Source organism: Phalacrocorax carbo, chromosome 2 (assembly GCF_963921805.1).
Source record: "Phalacrocorax carbo chromosome 2, bPhaCar2.1, whole genome shotgun sequence".
NCBI classification, from domain to species: domain Eukaryota; kingdom Metazoa; phylum Chordata; class Aves; order Suliformes; family Phalacrocoracidae; genus Phalacrocorax; species Phalacrocorax carbo.
This window is the reverse complement of record NC_087514.1, coordinates 65,581,540-65,594,873: the sequence shown is the minus strand read 5'-3', so window position 1 is coordinate 65,594,873 and position 13,334 is coordinate 65,581,540. Positions and strand designations below refer to the sequence as shown.

At 37.6% G+C, this 13,334-nt stretch overlaps 1 protein-coding gene across 5 annotated transcripts in view; it reads right to left on the bottom strand.

Moving 5' to 3' along the window:
• ZNF236 (zinc finger protein 236) overlaps positions 1 to 13,334 on the bottom strand; it is a 94,472-nt gene that overhangs the window by 47,489 nt on the left and 33,649 nt on the right. For all 5 annotated transcript variants that reach the window (XM_064443127.1, XM_064443123.1, XM_064443124.1 and 2 more), the window contains exons 9-12: positions 7,130 to 7,333; positions 5,327 to 5,555; positions 3,300 to 3,572; positions 921 to 1,124 (exon numbers count right to left, since the gene is read on the bottom strand). In XM_064443127.1, the coding sequence (XP_064299197.1) occupies positions 921 to 1,124; positions 3,300 to 3,572; positions 5,327 to 5,555; positions 7,130 to 7,333 (910 nt within the window). The remainder of the gene's footprint in view (positions 1 to 920; positions 1,125 to 3,299; positions 3,573 to 5,326; positions 5,556 to 7,129; positions 7,334 to 13,334) is intronic.

Here is a 13,334-nt window from a genome sequence, read left to right as displayed (position 1 = left end):
GTTTCCAGGGTTCACTCAAGAAAGAAATATTGTGTGATATGAATATCTGAAGCTGTCAGGTAAGCTTTGTCGCTACTCTGAAAATTTAAGTTTCTTATACCTGATACCAAAATAGCCACTCCTCTTGCATACAGTTAATTCTTGGAAGCAGTGAAAGCAAAAGGATTTTTAAAAAGTGATCAAGAATTTAGGCTAAAGGTATTACTGATATAATATTCTACTAAATAAAGATGACTACACAACAGGGGTTAGGAAGCTGGTGAGTCAGACAACAATGAAGAGTAAATGCCTTGCCCACTACCATTGACCTCTGCTGGACAACAATATATATTGTGCTGACTGAGCTGTACAGCTACTTACCTTCTTCCAAAAAGTGGTTTTACATAATGTTGTAACATAATTATTCTACAACAGAATTAAAAACTACATGAATTCTCTATACCATGTTCCAGAATTGTTCTGCCCTTTTTTGAAATACTACCACTAATGATTACCACCAATTCAGCTGAGGTCACAATTATACCAAATACCCTAAAATCATATAACACACCAACTCATTAATAAATGTAATTTGAATAAACATGATCACCTCAAGAAGAATGTAGGTCACGAACTGTCTGGCATCTTTTCTATACCAACAGTCTTACAATAGTTTAACTCCTCTCCTAATGTAATGTAAAAAGGCACACACTTTTTTTCTGATAAGGATTATGCAACTTCTCTGTAAATAAAGAGACTCTCATTAATTCTAGCACAAGCGAACTATAAAATACGGCACTTTTCTGAAACCTGATTATTTCTGATGACTTATTACAAAGTGCATCTTTCTAAGTAACTCTGTGTTTTCTTGATTAAACTGTGGCCTCTATTTTCCAGTGAAATCCAAGTATCAAGACAGCATGGATTTACTTGCTCTTTACCTAAATCGGTTATGAGTATGGGCTCTTGCAAAGGAATGTCTGGTACTGGAACACTTGTCTTTCCTACTCGAACTTTTGCAGGTTTACGTTGATGTCGCAGCTTTCTTAGTTCAGTATGTTTAAAATGTGAAGCAATATGAGTTTTCCGGTGGCCTGATGTTCTAAACTTTTTGTCACAGTGAGGACAAGCAAAAGGCCTAACACCTGAAAGAAATTTAAAAAAAATAAATTAGTTTGTGATTTTATTTCCACCACCCCAGAAACATAGCTTTGGAATACATATTCTCTTTTCTGTATTTTTTTTTTTTTCCTATCAGGGTGTTTATAGTTAAACAAGTTTTCAAAACAGATTCATAAAATCCAATCAAAAGTAAATATGAAATTGCTGAACTACTAACTGGTTTTAACACATCTCATTAACCAAGCTTGTTATCAGGAAACTAGATGATGCAAAAGTGACAGCAATTTTCAAAGGGTTCCAGAAGCTATCCTATGAATTGCAGATAGCAGGTCAGATGTCCTTCCAAAACAAACTGTTAAAAAACTGTGAGAAAACAGAATCAGCAAACATGTAGACAAATGATATATAATAGGATAAAGGGGAGGAACAGTGACGTGACAAAGTTTACAGCAATTCTAGATCAGTCTCTGAAAATGTCAGTGCTGTCTGATGGCAGTCAAAAAAGCATGCCAACATGAATTATTAAAGAAAGACTTTTGCAATGAAAAATCCAGTAGAAATCTCTCCTTTGAAAGGATACTGGAGACCTTGGTAAACTACAGAGATGGGCAAAGCTGATGAGCTTTCAGCTTTTGTTCAAGGGGAAATCGTGGACTTGGAAGGCTAGGAAACATGACTGAGAATTATGGAGAAAGCTCTATAAAATCACAGGTGGAAAAAAACGCACAAGGAATAAGAATGAACCTTCTTCACAATACAGTAACTAAAACATCATAACACTACTGAGCAGAATATTTAAAGCAACAGAACTACTTTACTCAACATGTAGCTCAACATTTGAATTCATTATGTTAGGTTGTTCTAGTAGTTACATTCACATGAGTTCAAGACCAATTGGCTTGGTTCTTTGGAACAAAAATCTACAAAGTGCTGCTTATTGCAGAGCTATAGCCTGCTCCACAAAGTCCTCAACCCCAAAACTAGCAGAAACTAGTTGTATGATGCTAAGAAACACTACAGTAGGCTTCCCCTTTTCCACAGGCTGCCATCAGAGAGAGCAACAGGGCTAGAGGAACCTCTAACCTGACCCAGTAAGCCTAACCTGCTAAACAGAGTAAAAAGCAAACGTTACTGACAGGAAAAGCAAATGTGCTGAATGATGGCTAACTACATGCTGGAATTCCATGAACACTGGACTACCTATTTTTCAAGCCACCTAGTGCTTTTGCCACTTTGAATGAGTCTGGCTTCTTAAATAAAGTAAGGTTGACTTTAAAATAACAGAAAAAAATATTGGGTTACAAGTTTACAAAAAATAAAGTGAAAAAACTTTCTGCAGATGAATCCAACATTGGTATTTCATGGATTAAAGGCATCTGACTATAAAACATGTTGAACACCAAATGCACATAGCCAATGAATGATAACTTTTGCAGAATGTAAATATATAAACAGGAGTGAAAGGAAAGAGCAGCACATTTATGAGTTTATCTTGCTGAAAGCTTATTTATGTGCAAGAACAAAGAAAGAAAAGTGGAAAAACAGTAGGTAGTCCACCAAGAGGGGAAAACTCATTTTTCTTTATGTAGAGGACAGAAGTTCAGCCACAGAAAAAAAGGTATTGAAGACATCATATATGATGTAAACAAGGACCATATGAACAGAGAAGTTTTAGGGTCTGCAGTGTAAGATATTGAAAACAGGTAAGTTGGTGAAAGCACCAAGCAACACCTTATTGTTGAAGATAAAATGGGAAGTAACCAAATAGTCCTGAGTGATACAGTGAAATTATCAAAAAGCGTGGGGAAGGGGAAGAAAGGCAAGATGCAGAGTAACTACAAAAGATGGCTGGGGTTAAGTAAAATCAGAACTCAAATTCTAAGACGATGACTCTTTAGAAAGCACAATTAAATACACTCACAATAGCGATATTAAAAGGGTGCAACAGCTGACTCATCATCAGAAAACTAAATGTCCACAGCTTTTGTAAGAGCCCAAACAAAATTTCAAAGCCATGAAACACTAGAAAGTTATGACAATGATTTAAGTTCATCACATGACACTAAAACCAGTTCGTTCTTTGATAGATATCAATGACATGATAGACACCTCTACAATTTAAGCGCTTCACACTGTCTTCTTTCATTCGAGGTCTCACCCACATCATAGAAAACACAAAAGCAATTCTGAAGCCTTACCTGTGTGCAGACGAATGTGAACTTTTAAACTCCCTGAGGTGGAAAAGCATTTCATACAAAATTGGCACTTGAAAGCTTTAATGCCAGTATGTGTTTTTATGTGTGCTGTGAGAGTACTCTTAACAGCAAAGGCGCGGAAACACTGGGGACACTTGAACGGCTTCTCATGGGTATGAATGCGAATATGGCGCACTAGATCGCTTGGTTTTTTAAATTCTTTAGAGCAATATGGACAAACATGCCACCTTATTCCATTTTCTTCACGTATAGAACCTAAAATAAGGAACAACATCAAAATAAACGTGTTGGAAACATTTTAACAGTTCCTCCAAAATTCCACTATGCCAACACCATTACACAAAGCAGTCAAAACACAAAAACATTTTGCCAAATAGATGCCATTGCAATACACTTAGTAGGTAATTAAATTGTCTATCAGATACGTTCTACTTCACAAAAATAGTGACAGGTTGGAATGACAAAACCAAACCTAAGAGAATCCTGTTGAAATGCAAACATTTTTATGCTACTGAAAAGGAAGAAGGTTGGGAAGAAAAAAAAAAAAAGCTAAGAAACATCTGATTGAACACACATATACCAGTTAACTTATAAAAACCACATCTAACAAAAAGTTATCCAACAGTGAATAACTCCTCAACCGTAACCACACTAAATTATGAAGTTCTACACACTTACCTAACTCGCTGGATGAGATACTTTGTATGGTCCTCTATTCTCCAAATTCAGTCTTAAATTACAATTCATAAATTTTTAAAGGAGCAAAAATTCCATAAAAAGTCCTTTTGAAAGATTTAGAATTTAAGGCTGCCTTTTCATAAAAGTTGTTTTATGATCCAAGAACCTTAAACTCTGCTCTGTAGAAACAGCATACCCTTTCTCGACAAAAAAAAACAAAAGAGGCTTCTAAATCCTATCGGGATTTTTATTCATATGTTGTTCAATATCAGATATTCACTCGTTTAAATCAGCTGACTGTTTTTTTTTCTGTAAAACATGTCAATTCACTACGGTTATGTTATTTTATCAAGAAATAAAGGCAGTTGTGCTTGACTGTACTGTAGTGACCTTTTATTTTTATTTGCAGTCAGAGTTAGAGAGTTGTAACTGTTAACACACAAGGACCATAACGGTTGTCATTACTACCAGAGGAAAAAGTTGATGTTGATTTTTAGTCCTGTTGTGCTGGATGAGTTTTCAACTTTGGATCAATTTCTGCATCCCTTGCAAAGATAAAAGCAACATCAATGTAGCTATGAAGACAGTACAGAGCTCAGTGACTGCTTATTATAGAGCTGTCTCCACCAGGTCAGCCACTGAAGTATGATGGCTACACTTGGACCAAACCACTTCTAGCAACCTTAAAGCTTGAGCAACCTTAACACTAAAGTTGCCCTTAAGCACTCAGAGACAGAATCCATACACACAATACAGTATGGAGGTGGAATATTAACATGTATTTAAGGTGACAATACCGTATCAGCACTGTGATTCCAAACACAGGTGACATGAAGAAGTATCCACAATGCCAACCTTCATCCTTCCCTACATGTCCTAGATCAGTGAAGATCTGCATGAGGCAGCAGCACTGCACTTCTGTCTCTGCGAGGCCTCACTTCTGAAGAGTAAGAGTAGTCCTTGCAAGAACTCTCTGGGACACACCATGAAAACCCAATCCTTCTCAGAGAAGGATGATGGCAAAAAGAGGGAAAAAGATTCATATTCTTCCTTTTTTTGTCCTCTTCCAAAAACTCCACTGATATAAATCCAGAAGATTTAACAGTGCAATTTCACTCAGCGCCATTCCAACATTTTTTGTATCAGTATAATGAAAGTTATTAAGTGCTATTGATCATAACTTATACACATACTGTGTTTTAGATAAGAGTAAATGAAGTTCGTAACCAAATGACAATACATTTTGGGAAATCCCTTTATAAAGCCATCAACACACCCACAAATACTATAGCCCTTTTAGCACAAAAAGTAACAAGCAGTGGTGACATTACCGGGTAAAAACGGTGATTTTTTCTTAATAACCTTTTTTTCTTTTTTATCCAGTTTATCTGCACTCTCTTGCTCCTTATCTTGTTCTGCATTATTAGATTCAGCCTGGTGATTTGAGAGTGTCTGGACATCTGGGTTCTGATCCTGGGCCCCAGGTGCCTTGGCCTGGCTGCAGTCAGTAGAATGTGCAGAGACAGGAATCGAAGACAACCCACTGTTCTCTAAAGCTTGCTAAGAGAGAACAAAAAACTTCTAGATTAAGAAAGAAACATTCCACAGTTGCCCCAACTTTTCTTAGAAGATTTAATTAGTTTAATTATATTTGTATTATATGTCTCATCCTCCCAGAACTTCAGCTAGATTTCAAATTTGCAAAAACATTCTTATACAACACTGACTTCCAATTGTCTGTGAGATTTCAAGTTTGTTTTCCTGCACTAATATATGTGCCAACAACTGCCTTTCGGAAAAGTGCCAATTGTTTCTACAGAATCAAGCATTTGGCAGGAATATATAGCTATTTCTTATGCCTACTACGGGACAGAACAGTTCCCATAAAAGGTCAAATTTGAAGCCCATCATCTTGTGGAGAAGTCATAGATGATAACATGAAAAAGGAAGAATGCTAAACCAAAGAAAGGCTCGGAAAAGCTCAAACACCTCCCTTAACAAACCACTAATAACCGTCAGACCAAGGCAAGAGCTATGCACTCATTTTTATGTACACCTGGAAAGGACTGGAATGTAGGCATCTTTAGGGATAGTATTGTGTCTGAAAGGGCCCTGGATCAAAGACCTCAAACACACGTTTAAGTAGGAGTGTGAAGATATTTGATCACCTGGAGGAAAAGTAAGTTTTGTTTTTATTTTGTACAACAATATGGCTAGTGATGTTCATACAATAACTTAGAGCACCAACCTCCAAAGAGCGTTTGGTTTTTTGTTGTTGTTTTTTGCTTCTAATAGCTATCACAACAATAATTATATTCTGTGCTGAAATTTAGCGCAACTATACATCACATTCCCAATGCCAGAGAAGTCAGCACAGGTAGCAATGAACTACATGTAACAGTCGGGTTTTCCAAAAATAAATTTAAATGGAACTTAAAAAGACTACAGATTAAAAAACAGGCTAAAGGTTAGCAGGCTACCACCAATACTAAAAAAAGAATATTCTCCGCCCTGTTCCATTACGCAGTGGAGGCTACAGAACAAGCATAGAAAGTTGAATTACTGCCCTGCATCTCTTCTGTTACATAGCATCTCCTACTGCCAGTATCAAGGACAGAATAATGGGTTAGATAAAACATTGGTCTGATCCAGGAAGGAATTTTCTTTGCACCAATAGGAAATATTCAAATAACCCTTATTAATTAGAACAGGATAAAGGCCAATATACATTCTCATTTTTTAACTAGATAAAAATATTTTTCGCCCTTAAATGTCATTATGTTTAAGCACAGCGTAACTTAAGGACGTGCCACAAGCGGCTTCTAAGCAACCAAGGAAACAAAAAGCCAAAGGGATCAATAAAATGTCCATGTATGGGTGTGTACACTTAAAGCTTTCTTCTAGGTCATGTAATCAATATTTATAACCTCACTTTTGTAAAATTATACAAAAAGATATCTTGGTGCATTCCATACTCATTCAATAGATCTTTACAATTCTTTCTTGACTGACAAATCATTTAGAAATGCGGAACGAATGCTATAATTGAAAATACCGAGAACAGATTTCACCAAAATAAAAATAAGAAGCCACTGAAATGTAAGCTGTTTTCACACACAGAGAACAAATCTTACCTGCAAAATATCTCTATTGATCCCCACTGCAATGCTGAGTTGTTGACCAGGTTGTTGAGGCTGGTTATTTTCTACAGGACCTGGTTCTGATAACTCCAGGAGCTGCTGGATGACATCGGTTACAGCCTGTTGACCCTGCTGAGCAGTAGCTGAAGACACCTGGTTTTCTGTCTGTTGAAGAAGTGGAGACCGAAAATGCGTGGCCTGAAATAGACAGCAGTACATTTGTAAAGGAAGATTGGAAGTATCTACGAACCATCTGTTCCGCTCTCTTATCTGAAAGGACTCTTAACTGTCCACTACAAGGACATCCACTTGTACAAGACAAAGATTATACAGGGTCGTCATTAAAGGTCTTCCCACTCCACTGAAGAATTGCTTCTGTATATCCCTTTTCTGGAGTTGTTCCTAAGCTGCACAACTGTAACCTGCAGCTCGAATTCAGTTTATCGTAACTACTGAACCTTCAACCAGTTTACAAAACACAGGGATCAATTACTGAATTCCACTCATAAAGGCCACAAGAAAAATAATTCCAAAACAAACAGCACTGACATGGTTGTCTTTTTGAAGTTCACATTTAACTGACGCAAATTCTTTGGAAAAATAACTTTCTATTAAAGAAGATTTTTTGTATGAAGTTATTTGTGTTGTTACATCAAAACCTTTCAGAACAATCAAGCCACTAACTTTTTTCCCCTTTGACTTTCAATCTTCTAAATCTCTTGGCTTTAGAGGAACCTCTTTAAACTCTAAAAATTTAAATACCCATGGAGATGTGTCAAAATACAACAAAAAAGCTTAGTCTAAAAATCAAATTTCTTGATCTTTGATTTGATAAATGTATCTTAGGCTACCGCAGAAACAAATATGAAGAAAAAAAGTGATAAAAAGCTTTGGTATTTCTTTTTAAAATCAGAAATAAAGACTCCTCCTGTTCTCCTTCATTTATAAACTTCTCTTCCTTATAACAAATAGACTCCATAAGTATACCATTACTGAAACAATTGCTTTCAATCATTTATTTTAGTGCAGAAAAGAGAAATATGTATTTATATAATGGCTAGCCCCATAATTCTGCTTCTTAGAACACACTGGATATTTGCTTCTAATATGCACTTCTGTTCTCTAAAAATAATCACTTTCAGGCTCACACGTGCACGCATGTGTGCACACACACATATCTATATATAAAAAATGCTATCTTCTTACAGATCATTTTTAACAAAGAATAATCTTAGGCTTCACTTCTCTAATGTTTCTTCCAATGTGAGAATTCCCCTGAGATTTTCTTTATACCGACACATTACACTGGACAGTTAAAATGGCAAATGTCCCTGCATTTGAGGATGGTTATAAAGAAATATATTACGAAAAATCAGCTTTACTTGAGTTATATCCTGTGAATTTGGTAAAGTATTCTTAATGCCATCTCATGAGACTATATATTACCCTTATCTCATTTCTCCTGCATGCATGCAAGAATAGCACTTGCTATTTTGCTGATTTAACCACTAGTTCATCTTTTTTCACCTCACCAGCAGGATAGGTGGAAAGACTCCATGTCTTCAGACTCCAATTTAGCAAAAGTGCTATAAACATTTCAATATGTATTTTACAAAATAAAACACACTATATGCCATTTTCATTGCAATAAACAGGAACTGAGGCAAAGTGGTTTGCTGAAGAGTGTAACAGCTCTTCACAGAGATCATTCATTTTCTTGAAATGGAATGCAGGGAAACTCTTTAGTAGAGCGGGAAGCCTACACTAAAAAAGTCTATAAAATTCTCACAGGCTTTAGCAAGAGAAAAAAATTGTTAATGAAGGAACTGCTCATCATCATCTTTGACCTGAAATCTACAGTATTACGTTTATTTAGCCAGCATGTTCATATATTGAACAGCAGTTTATACACAGTCTCTCAGTGGTTATCTTTTTTCCAAAAAATATTATATATGTATGCATGTGTATGAAGCTTGTTAACATTACCCTTAAGATACCCTGTTCATTACTAGAAGTTTGAGGTCTCTTTGTAGGTCTCACTTCAATAACCAATTTTCAAAGTAGCAGAGAAAAGGAAGTGTTTTATTACTACTTCATAATTCCACATTTGTTCAATTACAATACTGGACCTTGTGATCCCCCTTAGTCTGTCTGATCCACTGTGTAACACAGACCATGTGACTGCTCTGAGTGAATTACTCCTTCAAGTAAGGTTAACTGTACAGAAATTATAGCAGTTCTTTAAATCAAGTAATTTCTTGTGGTAACTTTTTCTGATGCTATCCAACTACAAAAAGTTGCTCCAACAGTAAATTGTCCATGCTAAAATTTCATCCTTTATTTCAAAGTGTGAATTTGCCTAGCTTCAACCCTCAAAACTTTTCTCTCTTAAAGAGATTGCAGACTTTTCCCTGTCTTCAAAACAGCAGATCAAGTCATCCTTAAATATTTTCGAATGTGCAAAACAGATAATGCACCTTGAATCTCTTAATAAACCACATCATATCATACTTTAAGAATTCTGATGGCTCTGCTTCCTCCTACAGCTTTGAATACAGTTCATGAATAGTGAACACTATAAACAGAAAACAGAATAAAAACAAAAATTCCCAGAATGAAATACAGAGGACATACGAGCTTTTTACTTCCATGAGAAGTTTATTCTCTAAATAAGAAGACCAAACAAGATCTTTCCAGGAAAGGTAAAACTAACTTTTAGCTGACATATCAATTATTACCACTTCCATCCCTATTTATAAGGGGAATTTAAAATCTTGAAAACTCCTCTCCTGTGAATATGGCCTACTTTTCCCATTCTTCTATATGTGATTTTATTCTTGGCCGTATCAGAACGTATATTGCTTGGTACACCCAGCTCACCAAGAAATCCAGATCACTCTGTATCAGTGATTTATCCTCCTCAGGAATTACATCAGTCTTTGTATCATCCTGATCCATGATGATTTTATATTTTCTTCTAGGTCACTGATGATACATTAAGTAGTGTAGGGTCAAGAATTAATTTCCAAGGGACTCCATCAGAAACACAGTAACAGTGGCGATTCCCTGCAAACCTCTACAAGTTGTCTCAGAAAGTTTTAAAAATCTCTCGTGGTGCCTCACATTAATTTTAGTATGTCATTCCACCCTTCTGATAATTTTTGTAGCCCTCCTCTGGACCCGCTCCAACAGGTCCATGCCTTTCCTGTCCTGAGGACCCCAGAGCTGGACGCAGCACTCCAGGTGGGGTCTCACCAGAGCAGAGTAGAGGGGTAGAATCACCTCCCTCATGACTATTGAGCTCTTGCCCAAGACAACCAGAGTCTTTCCCACACTGAAAAAGCACACTTTTTTTAAAAAATAGATACTGCATATAAGCTTTCCAGAACTCCATGAAAAGCTGAAGTCATAAGGTTGAAACTCCAAAACGTAGTTGCCGATTATCAAAGACTTTAAAATTACATGATTGTGAAAAGAAGAAAAATTTGAACACTCCCACACCTGACCTCCACACTTGTCAGAACACCAGATTATAAAAAGTGATCAAATACATCAACATAGTGACAAAACACAATCCTGACCTTCATAAAGTTCCTGATCTCCTTCATTTCCCCTACCTCTATCATTAAACACATTTGTATTTTACACAGCATCTAGAGTAGAAAACAGGCTGTGGGGAGACCTTATTGCAGCCTTTCAATACTTAAAGAGGCCTTATAAGAAAGATGGAGACAGATTTTTAGTAGGGCCTGTTGCAATAGGACAAGGGGTAATGGTTTTAAACTAAAAGAGGATGGATTCAGACTAGATATAAAGAAGAAATATTTTTAAATGATGGTGGTGAAACATTGGAACAGGTTGCCCAGAGAGGTAGATGTCCCATTCCTGTAAATATTCAAGTTCAGGTTGGACGGGGCTCTGAGCATCCTGATCTAGTTGAAGATGTCCCTGCTCACTGCAGGTGGGTTGGACTAGATGACTTTCAGAGGTTCCTTCCAACTGAAACTAGTCTATGATTCTATTTGAAGATACAGAACATATCCCTGCTTTTTATCACCTCCAATACAAGGCAGCAAAGGAAGAATCATTAAGGCTGCAACTAGCTCTACTTAACAAAAGCTAACCTTAAATAGAATTATCTATACATTTTCTTAAAACCATGTGTGATACATGGTACATTCCCACAGGGGAATCTGAACATATATCCTAGTTCAACAAATGAACAGCAACTGCATGTAAACAAGCAGGCTGTGCATCTGAAGGCATGGAAACAAGCAGAGAGTACACCAGAGGAGGAGTATCTGACAACACATAACAAAATTGCTGCTGATTCACCTTAGCATTGAGGTCTGTCTGCATTAGTTTTAAGATTATGCCATGTGCTCCTTTTCCACAAGATTCCCATACACATTACAGGATATAGTTACTACTGTAAAAAAAACAGGTACCTGTCCTGGTTTTAGCTGGGATAGAGTTAATTTTCTTCATAGTAGCTAGTGTGGGGCCATGTTTTGGATTTGTGCTGGAAACAGTGGTGATAATGTAGAGATGTTTTAGCTGTTGCTAAGTAGCACTTACACTGGTCAAGGACTTTTTCAGCTCCCCATGCTCTGCCGGGTGCACAAGAAACTGGGAGGGGACACAGCCGGGACAGCTGACCCCAACTGACCCAAGGGATATCCCATACCATAAGACATGATCAGTATATAAAGCTGGGGGAAGAAGGAAGGAAGGAAGGGGGGAACGTTGAGAGTGATGGCATTTGTCTTCCCAAGTAACCGTTACACATGATGGAGCCCTGCTTTCCCGGAGACGGCTGAACACCTGCCTGCCCATGAGAAGCAGTGAATGAATTCCTTGGTTTGCTTTGCTTCCACGCGCAGCTTTTGCTTTACCCACCAATCTGTCTTTATCGCAACCCAGGAGTTTCCTCACTTTTACTCTCCTGATTCTCTCCCCCATCCCACCGGGGTGGAGCGAACAAGTGGCTGCATGGTGCTTGGTCGCTGACTGGGGCTAAAAAGTCAGGCTTCTCATCCCTTCTTTCCTAGATCCACTATACATAAGCTGAAGTTGACTCTGTAAAGTTTCACACTTAAACTGCTTGGTGGCTCAGCAGTTACTAAGTCATTCTCTGGAGAAGAAACAGGTTTGAAGACACTAAGGATGGAACTGGACCAGTTCTCCCACTCGGCAGGTGACAGCACCAGGCAATTCTGGGAGGAGGGGGCAATGGGATGCATTGCTCCCAACTGGCTCCTCTTACTGGGGAAAAACCTGGCCCTCTGCATCAACTACAGAAAACCATGCAAAGTGGTGCAATTGACAATTATCTTCTATTCAGACCTGTGCTTTCACACACACATACAGCCCCCCTAAAAAACAGGCATCACCTCTGATACCACTCCTTACCAAGGAAAAGAATTTCAATTAGTTAAAAAAAAAAAAGAAAATTTACTTGAAATAAACTGCTTTTGAAGAACAATAATTTTTAATACTTTTTGAAGTCTTATAAGAAACATAGTATAACTATTTATTTAATACAACAAGTATTAGTAATCATTTAGTTCACATCAGTTCTGTTCAGCTTTAAGTTAACTGGTCCTGGAACTCTGAATTCACAGTAAAAGATAAAAAGAAAGTGGATAGGCTGGTTATGGTGACTTTAAAGCAATACTGCCACACTTCCTAGTCCTTGGTTTTGTGGATTCTAGTACACCAGAAGATAACCAGTGGCTGAAGTTGGAAAGGGGGGAATGCAAGTCAAATTAGTCTGTCACTAAGATACAATGCTGCAGCATATAGCTGACAAACAACATGCTACATAGCTGCAACAGAACATGCTAACGCTCTCACTGTGACTGGCACATTAAGACCTGCCCGCCTGTACATCAAGACTGCTTGCTATGGGATTCCAGAAAGCCAGCCCTGCATCATCCTTCACCAGCTCCGTGGGCTCCTCCTGAGCCCCACAGCTCCCCTGCTGCCTCAATTCCACCCAACTCAACCAGCACCAACACAGCTCCTTCCCTCTCCGCCCAAACTATGGTATCCCTGTGAAGTAAAGTCAGATGGGCAGGATAATCTGGTTTGTAAGAGTCCTTACTCTCCTCTGGTCTTTTTGTACAGAATATTTGCCTCCATTTTGAAGACCTAATGAACAGAATTATGTGCAAAATCATGACTCTATCATGAATGA